The sequence below is a fragment of the Plectrocnemia conspersa genome, unplaced genomic scaffold, assembly GCF_051122295.1.
Source record: "Plectrocnemia conspersa isolate PC_06_02 unplaced genomic scaffold, ASM5112229v1 ptg000009l, whole genome shotgun sequence".
Lineage (NCBI taxonomy): Eukaryota > Metazoa > Arthropoda > Insecta > Trichoptera > Polycentropodidae > Plectrocnemia > Plectrocnemia conspersa.
Window position 1 is genome coordinate 28,708,454 of NW_028277173.1, and position 15,566 is coordinate 28,724,019.

At 31.8% G+C, this 15,566-nt stretch overlaps 1 protein-coding gene across 6 annotated transcripts in view; it reads right to left on the bottom strand.

The window, feature by feature from the left end:
• mol (dual oxidase maturation factor 1 mol) overlaps window positions 1–15,566 on the bottom strand; it is a 130,054-nt gene that overhangs the window by 3,954 nt on the left and 110,534 nt on the right. For all 6 annotated transcript variants that reach the window (XM_088193480.1, XM_088193482.1, XM_088193483.1 and 3 more), the window contains 3 exons: window positions 14,409–14,543; window positions 9,213–9,435; window positions 3,591–3,802 (listed from right to left, as the gene is read on the bottom strand). In XM_088193480.1, the coding sequence (XP_088049606.1) occupies window positions 3,591–3,802; window positions 9,213–9,435; window positions 14,409–14,543 (570 nt within the window). The remainder of the gene's footprint in view (window positions 1–3,590; window positions 3,803–9,212; window positions 9,436–14,408; window positions 14,544–15,566) is intronic.

The following is a 15,566-nucleotide window of genomic DNA, read 5'->3' on the forward strand; positions in this document are numbered from 1 at the left end:
GGATCGTAGAGATGCAAGTACTTAATGAAACACTTTTTGAAGTTGCTAAGGGGCGGTGTCGACAATCTGGCTTGGCTGCCAGCACAGGGTGCTTTAGAGATCCGCGATCGGGTCCCTTATTCTTATCCGTCGCGTCAAGGATCTCAGCGCTTGAAGACGCCCCTCTTGAATGAGCTACACATATTCTCAACAAGCTTGCCAAACACAATGATGTTTTTGGCGATAGCTATGAGAAGTTGGAAAAAATATCTGGGATGGTGCTCATATGATTTAGGTGTGCACTGCAATTATTTCTTATATATTTAATAATATAAATATTGTTTGTAAAATGACCATCATAATGCATTGCGGAAATCTGTCAAGCCATGATGCTTAGATTTGTAATAAAAAATAAAAAGAAAATATTAAATTAAATTACTTAAAAATACAGACCAAGGATATAGAATATACAGTGGACAATATTACAATCATTATAAATTAATTTCTAAAATATATCTAGAAATATGGTGCTTATGTGTAAGTCAAAAGTTTGATATAGCATTAATTCATAAACTAGGTGCTACCGATAGCCTGTTGAGGAACAAGAGTGGGCAATAAGAAAATAACTAAAAATTTGCTGTGAATTGTTTAAATCATCGTTATTGAGTGACAAAAAACTTGAATAATTGCTCATTACAATATGTAATTACTATAGATCATGGTTTCCCAAACTATGTTCCGCGGAACACTGGTGTTCCGCGGAGCTGAAATAGGTGTTCCGCGGAGCCGAAATAGATATTTCACAAAAATTTGGAGTAGATTAAAAATAATATTAGTCTTGCTAATACATAAAAACTGTTTATAAATCTGATAAAAAAACTTGAAAATATGTGTTAAATATTCAACATTGATGTGTACAAATTCTGGAGGGAAAAGTCAGTGTTTGTTATGAAAACTGTATTTATGTGATGTCAGTTTTATGCAATTTCTTTGGTGCCACGAATGCCACTTTTTACACGATTAATTTACGCAAATTCACTTGTACGTGATTTTTATACAAGATTTTTCAATCTTAGGATAATACTAATTTATTGCGTTAAAACAGGATTGGGTGTATACTTTTGGAAATGTAAATGAATTAAATAAAGTTTGCATAAAAATGAATTGATTTTCTTGTACATTAATTTAGTCTGATTGCTACAGATTTTTTACATTTTGCAAAAAAAAAAAATTACAGAATTTACATATTATTCAAAAACTACCCATGGATCTTTGGTTGAAAACAGGAAATTTGACGAAATAAAGGCCAAATACTTTTACTAATACGTCTACATCGAAGAGGAAAATAATCCAAAAACTGTGATTTCTTCAAAATCGAATAAAAAACAAGTGTCATCTATGAACAGACCAAAATGAAAGTACGATGAAAGTTATTTAAATTTTGGATTTACGTGTATTGGCAATTCAGATGCTCCTGATGCAATGTGTGTTTTGTGTCAAAAAATACTCGCAAACAGTTCTTTGGCTCCAGCTAAACTTCGAAGGCACTTTGAAACGACACACTCTGATTACAAAGGAAAAGACATGCAATATTTTAAGAGACAACGTGACTCACTAGAAAAGTCCAAATTTCAAATGATTACAATGGCTGAAACTGAAAATGAAATGTTTCACGACGCATTAAAGATATTTCTACTAGAGTTAATTCGTCGACTTGGACTTTGCAGTGAACATACATTGCAAATGGATGAATCTACAGATGTCGCAGGACTAGCTGTGCTATTGGTATTTGTTCGTTACACGTATGATAAAAGTATTGAAGAAGATTTACTCACGTGTGCATATCTACATGGACAAAACTACAGGAGAAGATATATTCAACTGTATTAATGATTACATTCAGGGCCGGCCCTAGATTATTGTGCGCCCCAGGCAAAAACTAAATTTGCGCCCCCCCCCCATATTAATACTTTATTAACTTATTACATGAGCACAAAAATATAATTGAAATTAAAGTAATTTAATATTATATTTGACACCATATTTTTTTTTTGCGATTGTGGGTATTTAAGAATTTGTAGTTTTATTTTCGTCGCGATTTTTTACGCATGAAATAATCTAAAGAGTGCACAGAAGTATATACAAAAAAATAATATCAGATTATATTCTTTAACGATATTGTTTGATAATTTTAAGTAAATACTGCGCCTTTATTTGATATCACGGCGCCCCACAAGATCTAGCGCCCCAGGCGGTCGCCTGTACTGCCTGCCCCTCGGGCCGGCCCTGATTACATTACAAAAACAGAGATAGGCTGGGAAAAGTGTATTGATATTTGTACAGATGGTGCTCGTGCAATGGTAGGAAAAATGAAAGATGTTGTATCACATATCCTGAAATTAGCTACAAGAGCTACTGGCAGTCACTCTATTTTGCATATGCATGCACTGTTGACTAAAAAAATTTCCACAAATTTAAAAAATGTTATGGATGAAGCCGTGAAATTTTATCAAATTTTGAACAAATCCTTACTGGTTGATACATCTTGCATATCTGGCGGATATTTTTACAAAGTGCAATGATGTTAACTTATTATTAAAAGGAAAAAGTATTACAATTTTTAATATGAGAGATAAAATTGAATCTTTTGATAAAAAAAATACAATTTTGGATTTTATCAGTTGAATCTAATAATATTTATTGTTTTCCTGTCTTGGATGAATGTTTAAATGAATTGAATTTTCAAGTTGATAAAGAAATTTCACAAGTATTTTTAGAACATTTATATAACTTGAGAACAACTTTTTCGGAATATTTTCCGAAAACTAGTAAGGACGATTCCTGGGTTCAGAATCCATTTTCCGTGACAGTAAAACCAGTGAGCTTAAGCGCAAGGGATTAGGAGAATTTAATTTAATTAATTAATGACTCTGATTTGAAACAAAAATATAAAAATCAGCCATTAAATGATTTCTGGGCGAGTCTGACAGAAGAGTTCCCCAATGCGTCAAAACAAGTTCTGGTTTGTTTACTTCTGTTTTCCACGACGTATTTAGGCGAAGTGGTATTTTCTAAATATATTGCAACAAAAACAAAATACAGAAATAGACTCGATGCCACGGCAGATATGAGAATACCACTGACCAATATTGTGCCTGATAATTTTTTTTTTGTATTTTAAGAACCTAAAATCATTAGGAGAGTCATTAGGAGTTTTATTTATTTGTATTTTTTGTTTTTATTTATACATTTTTTGATTTTATTTATACTATTATGAATTACCCAACCTAAAAAACAAGCTAAGTGTTCCGCCAAAATTTTTGGATTTGCCAAGTGTTCCGTCACTGAAAAAGTTTGGGAAACCCTGCTATAGATAATAAAATTAATGGCAATTCTCTCAATAGTAGATTGTTTCAACATATTTGCAATGAAAGTGACGAAGACTTTAATTGTTTATTACTCCATACAGAAATACGTTGTCTGTTCAGAGGTTGTAGTTTGTTTAAAACTTAATTTTAATGTGATTTAGTTTATTATTTTTTTAATGAAATTCTGCTTTAATAGGTGTGTTTAAAACCATCTCAAATTGTATTTTTATATTATTAATTTACCTGCTAAGATGACGAGCCAGAAGCACCAGCCCAACGTGAAGACTAGCTTGCCTCCTTCCAATTGCACAGATAAAGGACATGTCGGCAGTAGGGACCAATATCCGAGAGCAGCAGAGAGCAACCAGCACCCAGTGCCTGCCATCAGATATCCTCCATACCTCGGAACCACGACGACCAGCAGGTTCATGAGCAACCAAGAGGCGAAGGAAACCCTGCAAATCAAAGCAAATTAATTATTAAATCGTGAACATCAATTCCAAAGAAGGTTAGGTCGACCTTCGAAAGGTCTTAATGGATCATCAGAGACCTCGTTTTTCGGTTCTCTTCTGGAATCACTGTCAATTTAGTCGATCGCGATCTAGTAGATAACATCTCATTACTCCGCGAGATAATAAATAATAAGCGGCAAAGTAAGCGATCGTGGTAATGCGATATCCGATCGTCTGGCCTTCGGGCCAGGAACAATTCAGCAGGCCTTAATGGGGCTCAATTACGCGAACGGAGTCGATGATAATTTACTCAAAACCAACAGCTGTATAATGTAGTTGAGTGGACGTTAAAGACCGAAAGGTCTCTTATGTTACAGTAGAATTTCCCAAATGGGGCAGTTTTGGACAATCGAAGCATTTAGGAAACGTTCACTTGACAACGGCCTCAAATACGCGAGAGAGAATGCTAAGTCGCTAGATTCACCTAAATGGATTACTTGACCGACATGTACGATGATCTTTGAGATGTATTGTTCCCTGAAGTTTATTGTGTGTTGACCTTTTTATGTTCTCTGAAGACGATATTGATTTTAATAATTTATTTTATTATGTATAGTTGTATTTCATGGCAAATATTATTAATCTTCAATTTCTAAATTCACTCAAAAGAGAAGGGCAGTAGATAACGGAAATATTTGCTTTAACTTTTTTACTGATAAATAAGCCAAAGATATTATGTTTTTTAAATTATATTATAGAGAGGCAATAATGATAATATTCATAAGTAATATATTTCTAAGAGATTTTCTTTTTTTTGAGAAACCAGCAATAGTTTGAGCCACGTCCCAGACAGTGGATATTGAATCGTCACCCAGGAATGATAGGCATTTATGATTAAAATTTTAATTGCTAGATTGTTTATTTGCTCAACGATTTTGCCATATTTTATATATTAAATAATCTATATTATCAGTATTTTTTGTAAAACTTTATAAGAACTTAAAATAAAATAACGTTTCTCCGAACCAGACTGAACTGCTTTTTTTTTTAATTTGCAAGTAGAAATTTCAGTCATGCATTTAAAAAAAATCGGTTCCACTAAATGCCAGGGACACTAATGTATATGAGCCACGCCGCAGAAAGTGGATATTTAATTTTCAACCAGAAAAGATGAGCATTTTTATCAACTGCTTAATTTTTTTACCATTGTTGCGTTGTGTTGTTCGTTTAATAATATATTCAGCCATATTTAATAAATTTAACGAATACAATTTTGTGAAAAAATAGCCTCAAATAAAATAATGAAACGAGATTAAAACTGTCATAATTTTCGGTTATAAGAAACCCATTCCTTTGCCACAGAGACCAATGGATCACGAGTTACGCCTCAGATAGTATATCTTAAGTCTTCGAACAAGAATATACTACTTTATTCATCTTTCGAACGATGCTGCTTTAGCTTATTAATTGTTTAATAAAATTTGTCATATTTTATATATTTAATCATATGAAACAGTATTTTAAAAAAAAAAATCATAGTTTTGTAAAATACTAACTTAAAATTAATTGATTTACAAGAAAAATAAAAAGTATAATTTGGCAATGAAAATTTGAATTACTCGTGCATTTCTGAGAGATTTTCAGTTCCAAAACCCACCTTTCCCCGTTGAACGCTAGGGAGATTAACGAATTTGAGCCACGTTCTAAATAGTTGATACTGAATCGTCACAAGAATGATTTTTTATCAACTACTTTATTATTTTTTTTTAGCAAAACGACATTAAAAAAACAAAGCAATAAATGAGAATTATTTCATATTTATCTAAAAAATTACAATATTTACGCACAAACATAATAAAAGTTGTACCTCACAATATTTGTATAACAATTGAGTCTTATATATGCAATCTTTTGACCATCGTGAAGCATTGGGATAATCTGTCATGATGCTCTTAATTTAAATAAATACATATACGCGATTCGAGTTTAAATCAAGGTGTAATAAAACATTGTTTTTCCCATTAAATAGGCGCTGATTAAAAAATATTGTGGTACGAAAAAAGTGCCTCTTAAATTACAGCACCATTTGATGCTCAAAGACATTTTTAACGAAACTTCGTGGATATAGATAAAACAACGCAGAAAAAATCGCAAATCTATTTTTTTTATCTGAAACTTAGTAAAGTAAATAAATACAATAGATAAATGGCAGCACAGAACATACATATAATTACATGAATTATCAACTATTAGGTAAAAAATAGTAAAAATTAATAGAGCGTAATTTATATGAAAGCGAATTAAATTAAAATTCTCACGCCTTTCAAAGTCGGAAAACTTTTCACATTATTCTTTTCCGAGCAAATTCATAAATTATCAAAATATAAATGCTTATTATAGTGACGACTCATGAGAAGCTATACTATTAAATATATTACTATTTTTATCTTGAGATATATTATTTACATACTTTTAAAGAAAATACTTAACGATTAATTTAATATGAAAATTACAAATCGAATGCAATTAATCAATATTAAATTCAATACAGCGGATGCAATAAATATAGCTGCAATATAATTGAATCGAACGCTTAACTAAAATTCTTGAACGGCTGATTAGATCAGATTGTTCGAATGTGTTGCAATAAGCGTTTATGGTTTATTCATTATAATCTGACACTTGCAGTGCCTTCTTCGGTAATATCTAAAATCTGTCTATGTCAGTTGGATTGAATTGCATAAAAATCTATGATCGGAATGTATAGATTAATTGAATTTCGTAAAAGGCCAGTATTCAACAAAGACCGCCCTAGATCATTGCCAATTCTCCGCCTTCGCATTATCAAGTGCCAGCTTTTAGAGATCACGATCTGATTTGCATAAATGCCATTTTGCATAATGCCAATTGATTGGGTGCTTAAACTTTATGATTATCTATGGGCATAATAATAATAATCTATGACGATTTTCATTTAAAAATTACGGACCGTCTCTTGGTATTGAACTTATGATACACATACAAATGATATGTATCTATACTTAATTTAGAAATAGCAGTCAGTATTCAGCAAAACCATTCAAATAAACAGCTTTCGCCTAATAAGCCTGCAACACTTCTTTCTAAAAAGGTGTATTGTTCAGAATACCGTTTCTTTTGAAATGTATTATATTTTTATTTAAATGTTGAGCATTTGATCAACAGTCTGAAACTGTAACATAGATAGATTGCCCAACTCTTAGTAAGTTTAAAAAGTCAAGAAGATAACGAATTTTACTTATGGAGATATCTGATAATGTTATTGAATAATCAAACAATGTCAAAAGAAGGTCTTAAGAATCCTGATAACTGCTGTCAATTTGCCAAATTGGTTCATATCCTTACATCTCAACGCAACACCATGCCTCTTATTACTCGCAGGAAATGTGCAAATGTAAAATTTACGACGTCTCTTATCTGCTTCGTTGATCTTCTGCAGATTTTATCGTCGCCACTTAGCGTGACTTTGCGATTCTCAATTATCGTAGCCAAGGGCGACGCGAGAATGCTACTTTTTAAGGATCGTATCTCAATGCTACGAAAAGACGCAGATAAAACGCACAATAATCGTGATTTATGCGTTGTTGGGTCAAAGGACCAACTGACTGAGGTGAGCGGAGGTTCATAAATTATGTGTCAACTTTGATTACGCCTTCATTCTAAATGACAAGATGCAATTAACAGGGACAGAATTTTAGATTTTTACAGTGATTTTAAGGGGGGGGGGGGGTTAAAGAATGACCATTTATTGGTCGTTTTTTTTTGTATTTTTATTTTATTCTGATTCATAGTCGCATTTTTTAATTTATGTATGTTTCTAGCCTAATTCATTGTTTAGAATCTACGTCAAAAGCAATAAAATCGTGCCGTCGCAGTAGAAATGCTCGATTATCTAGCGTTTATATTAAAACTTTTTATAAGAATATTTTGATTTACAATAAGTGAATTGAATGAAACACATCTAAAACGAATTTTGATTAATAGGAGAGCGCAAAAAACAATTATTGCTTCTCAGAAGTTAAAAATTCACGTCAAAAGCAATAAAATCGTGTTGTCGCCGTCGCAATTGGAACGCTTTTGTCGTGAATTTTTGCCTTCTGAGAAGTGATAATACAAATAAATATTAAAATTAGAAACCGTTGTGACTTATTTTCTGAAATAATTTATTATGGGAAATATTTTAATTAAGCGTTAAAAATTATTAAAAATATCTACTCATAACATGTTCCTGATAATTAATTATATTAAGACTTTTTATAACAATATAACGAGTGAGAATTGAATGAAGTACATCTAAACCGAACTTTGCCCAATAGGAGGACGCAAAAAAACAATTATCCCTTCTCAGAAGTCAAAAATCCACGTCAAAAGCAATAAAATCGTGCCGTCACCGTCGCAGTGGGAACGCTCGTTACCGAGCGTTCCCACTGCGACGGCGCCGACACGATTTTATTGCTTTTGACGTGAATTTTTGACTTCTGAGAAGTGATAATTGTTTTTGCGCCCTCCTATTGACCAAAATTCGGTTTGAATATACTTTGAATAGCCTTTTTATATCAAAAATCTATAGTAATATTGGTAAGGATAGCTATAATATTTTAAAAACATAGTGTACTATCTAAGTCCAGACTAATTATGGAGCAATATGTGAGATGCGACGTCTAACTAAAATTATTCTTTTGCTTATTTATCCCTGAGAGATGAGCTGGCTTAGTTTGAATTTTGGATTTGATCTAATGAAAGTTTTAAAACTATAATTAGTTTAATAACAATTATTTTGTTTAAAAGACACACCTTTAATTAACTTTAAACGCTTATCGCAAAAACAGGTGATCAAAATTTGGTGTGAAAATATTTAAAAATAATAATCTCGTTAATTTTGGGTTTAACACATCATCGAGAAGCCGTTGTCGTTTAAAAAAACATGCACAAACACTCTGACAATGTGTAACTAAAATAGTTTCACAAAGCTTAGAGCACTATGATTGAGTCTAGATATACACTGTAGGTGGACGAAGGGACCTAAGAGTGTGTTAAGGTTGTGGAAATAGACTAATGAACAGATTTTCACTGGTTTTGTTGTTGTAATTTTGCTAGTTTCAACTAGTTTGATTTGTATTTTTTTCAGGTATTAATACACCTAAAATAGTTTGAATCAAAATTTTAATGTGACACTGCGATTGTCGATCTATTTTATTATTAATAGATGTCTAATTGTCGTACGATACAATAGCAGTTCATGTATATTTAGAAAAAAAATGATGTACATATGAGTCTTATCTTTTCTATGAATAATCAATATAGAAAACTTTTGGTTAATTTATATCAATTTTATATTCATCAATGGGTTATTACTTAAATAAAAAATATTTACCATAAAAGTATTCCAGCATAGTATCCAGCCGCTCTATATTGTCCACCCCAAGCAAATCCTTCCTGTCCCAGCGAAAGGTATTCAGCTACAGTCAAAATGGGAAAAGGAAGACCTCTTCTCAAAGCAGCCGCATAAGAAGCCGCCATTCCTCCTGGCTCCAGCCAAGAAAACCTCTCATTGAACTCAACATCGGCTGGCGGCGTATAGTTGTACCAAGGTATGGCTGAAACAATACATCATCTCATTAACACGTTATGTACATATTATATATTATACAACATCCCTTTTGAAACACTTTTTAAAATTCCCAGAGAAAAATAATACAATGTGTCCGATAAGCCCTTCGTGAGGCGTCGAGGCAAAAAGTATTTTACAAGCACATTTCGAGCTAATTGTTGGCGAAACTATAGCTTTCGGTTTCAAAACGTGCTTCGATCACTATCTGGTGTGTCTCGGGGTCTTGGGAAGTTGGCTAATCGGATTTATGTGTTGCGCATAGGAAAACGAGAGCGATCCGCGAACGAGTATTCTCTCTGTCATAAGTCGCGGACACCGTGAGAAACTTTTTTGAGCACTTGAGAATGCTCAATAATCATTACTGCAAAGGTATGCTTATGATGTTTTATAAGGGATATTCAAATCACTCCTATTCTATTTTTATAGACATTTTATTACAGTTTGTCGTCAAAAACTACAAGCATTAAATTCATCTCGAAACGTGACCGGAATTGTCGGTAGGAATTGCGTTTACCGTCGATTGGAATCGCACCCACCCAGGTCACGAGCTTCAACTGCAGCAACAAACCATTGAGGTGGAAACCTCTTTCAACTGTTAATAACTCAATTGGGTGTTGCTGCGGTTCCGGTATTGTTTCAGTGCTCGACCGTTGAGAACAATATTGCTTAATGTCTGCATTCCGATGGACGCAAGTCACGCTCACAAATATCGTCTGGAGCTTTTTGAGTATTAACTTTTTTTTTTAGTCTAAAGATACACAATAAGAACTCTTTTGCGTGCACACCCTACTTCAGAGATGTCAGGAAGTTCGTAAACCTATTTACATCTGCTTCGTAGATTTTGAGAAAGCATTCAATAGCGTAAAACGCGATCATGCCCGAGATGTAAGCTTTCTCAAAAATATGTATTGTAACATCGAATAAAAACAAACTGCAAATACTTCAATAGAGAAAGGCGTTAGACAGAAATCTTTTCTTTCTCATATTCTGCAATATAAACTCTGAAACCATATTCAAAGAATCAATACAGGAACAAAAAAAAAATAATGTCGGTGGTGAGACAATTAACAGCATTCGTAATGCTGATGACTAGGGATTGCAATACCATTAACACAAAATTGACATTAAGTACTACCGGTACTACAAAATAAAATACCGGTAGTACCGAAAATATTTTTAAATTGCGGGGTAGGTGAATTTTCCATTCAACGATTTTTAGTCATTAAGCTTTCCGATCGACGAATTACTTTTGGCGAACTATCCTAGAGCCATTTAAATCTAATGGTATCTAGCAGATCTTAATAATTCTGTAACGTAACAGAAAAATGACCGCGCCTTTTTTATGATAGGGATGGCTGGCGAAGTTAAAACAAAAGCAGGTACTGCATATACGAAATTCTTTCTACTATTTGTATATTTTTATCTTCATTGAGACATATTTTTATCCAAATTGTCCACGAAATATACTTCATTAAAAATTGGTGTTAAATATTAGCAATAAGTAAGTTTCAATAATTTATATTTAATGAAATGCATGACTTAAAAAAACATTTTTCAATGAAAAATAATGAAATATTATTTTTTTCTGTCACGAACTAAAAATAGGTTGTAATATACGATCTAATTAAAACAAATAATAATTAAAATGTGTTGACCGGTATTTTTTGAAATAAAATTTATATTTTCTTTTTTTAAGTTAGTATTTTTTTATTACCTCACATTATTGAGAGTACACAAATAAAGTTTAAAATTTTTAAAACACATACATATATAACATAATATACTTAAAAATGCATAGCAATGATTTTTCAAAAAAAGTCGCATATGTTAGGCAAAGGGTTATGCAGTAGGTATAACTCAAATTTAATTATTGTAACAACTTTTAACATTAGTAAAAGATAGTAAGGAGACGAGAGATAAATCTTTGGAAAATATATATTATTGCGATATGCTAAAATTAATATTAAATGTGCAATAAATAAAATAAAATAATATAAATTAATTAGAAACATATCAAAATCATCAGCAATATAAATATGTCGGATATTGAACACTCCTTTCTCATTATTGTATCTGACACGTATTAATGAGTAATCGTAACTTCTTTCGGATAATCGTAACTGACATATAGGACGTAATGTGTAATATGTTTTATTGGAATAAATTGACAAGTGGTGCTCTGGTCTCTGGCATAAAAATTTAGGAAGCATCCAAAGTTAACCAAAGACACACGTACGGATCTGCCCGTCGGACATCTGACGGATTTGTCCGGGCTTGACCACAGACGCAAAATGTCTGAGCTCGGACAAATTCTTATCGCACACCAGATTTACGTGTTTTTAGGTGAAATTTAGTTTACAATATATGATGTCTCACTGTCTTTGATAAAAAAATGGCAAAAAATACATTTTCAACGGTAAAAATATTGAGTGATCGATGGGTCATAAAGTAATAAAACCTTATTTAGATCTTTTAGACCAGGGGTGTCAAACTCAAAAGGCACCAAGGGCCGCATAAGGTATTTTGAGTACGCCGGCGGGCCACAGCAAAAACTTAAGAATCACTGTAACATTTCGTATTATTTTTAATTAATTTACATACTTAGTTTTGTAATGAAGCATTTGATATCATCGTACAACTGAATGATGAGTTTGTTTTTGCTTTGTAATTTCAAATTAAGATCACTTAAATGTGCAGTAATATCTACAGCAAATGCCAGATCATAGACCCAACTGTCATCCTTTATTTCATCCGTGTTTTTACCTTTAATCTGCAAAAATAAAATGATTTCTTGTCTTATATCAAATAAAATCTTTTCAACACTTTATGACACGATAACCCTCGAACTTCTATGTAGAATGGAACATCTGTGAACTCATTATCCATATCTTCTAACAGCTGACTGAATTGACGATGGTTGAGAGCATTTCCTTTGATAAAGTTCACTATTTTTATAACCAAACTAAGCATGCGGTCTAATGTTAATGTCTTTGTACACAAATTTTGTTGATGAATAATACAGTGAAAATGGACAAATGATGAATCTGGATACAAGTTCTTAATTTTTGTTCGCAATTTGGCAACAACACCATTATGCTTGTCAGACATATTCGCTGCACCATCAGTAGATAAGCACACAAGTTTACTCAAATCAAAATCATAGTCATCCAAAATCCCCTCGACTTTTTCAAAAATGTCTTCGCTTTTCGTTGTAACGTGCATTGGAAGCAGTTCGATGAGTTCTTCGTAAACATTGAATTCAGTGTCACAGGCCCTGATGAACATTGCGAGCTGTGCGATTCCTGTGATGTCAACAGGCAATAGAAAAATGCTGAAATTTCCATGATGCAGCCTTCAATTGTTATTTCAGATCATCCGCCATTTCATCAATACGTTCAGCAGTATTTCTAGTTAATGATATGTTCTTAAATAAGTTCGCTTTCTGTGGGAACACAATGTCAGCCATTTTTACAAGGTATTGCTTTACGAAATTTTCTTCACTGTAAGATTTCCCGCTCATGGCGATCATTCGACTGAGTTCATAGCTTGCATGCATCACTACTTCATTTTCTTGAACTACCTTGGCAAACATAGATTGCTGTTTTTTCAGTCCCAATTTGAGCTCTTTCAATTTTTCTTCTCTCATTAATTCTTCGTATTTATCATATATTGATTTATGTTGTTCATAGTGCCGTTTAATGTTATATATCTTTGGCACATTAATAGTATTATTACATATCGAGAAAATTATTTTATATTTTCCTTCACAGCAAAAATATATTCTAATTCCCACTTTCCTTAAAAATTTCGGTGCTCATCCCCGATTTTTCGTTTTGACATATTGAATACAAAAGGCTGGAATAAATAAATAAGGGGCATTATATTTTTTGGGGTTAGCTATCTGAGTCGCTTCTGTTTTCGAGCGAATCACGAAGTATTGTACTCAGTTTCAGACTTTTACTCAGTTTCAATTACAAATTACTAAAAATCAATATATTTAAATAAATCTGATCCAAAAATACCTTTTGTGTGGACTCAAACAATTAATGAAAAATACCGCGGGTACCCGCGGGCCGCAAAAAAATTGCTTGTGGGCCGCATGCGGCCCGCGGGCCGCAAGTTTGACATGCCTGTTTTAGACGATATACCTACCGATGGCGGCAATTTTGGCACAAATTAATCAAATTAATAAGTACTCAGTATTTGACCACTACTTTATGTTTAATTTTAATTATTATTAATTTATATCTTAGCTACAATTAAACTAAAATGAGGCTAGACTTGACCAATTCACTTTCAAATATTTATGATAAGTGTCATGATTTTAATTATTATAAGCAATCAAATATAGTATTTTCATTTCAGTTTCATTATTTAGAACAGAAGCTGAATGAAACGAGGTTTTATTAACGATCCTCGATCACGATTTGGTACTTAATATATCTCGGACAGCTTGCACTCGACATTTAATAGTCGGTGCTTTGCGAAACTTCCTATTGGGTAGACAAAGAATTTTTAAAAGCTGCAGGAATGTTGGCGGATTTATGTGTGAGTAAATATAAAACGTTAAACAAACAAATAAGTAGCAGTAACTAACTCAACAAGTTGACGGAGTCAATAAATAAAATAAATATTAACATTTCAGTGACTTTATCTATAAATATGATCCACGGTATTATGCTAATCAAAATATCTTCCGCGCTTCAAGTAACTAATACACAAGTGATTGATTGACATAAACGCACTTTATGTATATATTAATGCATCGCCTTGAAAAAGTCTAGAGATGTAATTAAGAGCACGTAACTTTGACCCTTTCAGTTATAAGAAAAATTATCCAGGGCCATCTAGGGTTTACTAATGTGAATTGTGTTTATTTGTTATACATATATGTATAATATGTAAGTGATGTTAATTTGCGCAATATCCGTCTCAGAAAGGTATTTCGTGTTTACATACCAAATAATGTGACGTTAACATGGTCCAGTCCGATGTAAGTCCCAACTTTTGCTATGACTTTCTCCGTCGAGAACGCTCTGTACGATGACTCGATTGTCGTTGTTGCCACATGCCATCCAGATCCATGTCTGGCAACTAAAAAAGAAAAAAATAATAATTAATTATATTATATATAAAGACAATGATCCATAAGTAACGCACGAAAATGAATTAATGGTTTTGAACTTAGCTAAAAATATTTTAATATTAATTTTTATTCATAAATGTACTAATATTTATTTATAGTAAATCTAACCATCATGGCTATTTATTATATATATATATATATATATATATATATATATATATATATATATATATATATATATATATATATATATATATATATATATATATATATATATATAATTTATTATATATATATATATATATATATATATATATATATATATATATATATATATATATAATAAATTAAGAATATTTAAAATATTTTTAAGTTTGAAAAAAATATTTTGAATAAATCTTGAAATTTTATTCTGAAGCTTTATAATTTAAAAAATATTTTAATTAGTGTAATACAATTTTTTGTAGTTTACTTTTAAAGGCGTCAGTAAGAAGGTTTTTTGCAACACTATGTGTTTAGTAGTTGGTTGGTAATGTATAGTACTTATTTTGAAACTTTGCCCCTTTTTATTGAAAATATTTTTTTAAGCGAAATCTTAAAAATTCTCTAAAGACTATAACTTTAAATTGCCAAGGTTCGCCAAAATTTAAGTACATCTTTATTCTGTATAGATAAGCTAATACAAATCCACATTATTAATATTATATTTCAAATCCCGTATAAGCTAAACATATTTAAAAAAATATTTTTTTTAGAATTTAATGATTTTTATACATATTTTGATGAGTGTTTTAGAATTTAAATTGATAAAATCAATTTTGTAGTTCGTTCTCAAGCGCGCCCAAAACCGGGATTTCCATTTCAAATTTGCTTACATATGACAGTTCTTCTGTTATCTGGCAAGCGCTTGCTGCGCCCATTTCTGTGCAATTAAATAAGCAGTGAAAAATGTTATAATCACGGCATTTTTCTTACAAAGTGTCAATTGAAGATGATTCAAAGTGATGTAGCATTTGGAATTATAGACATAT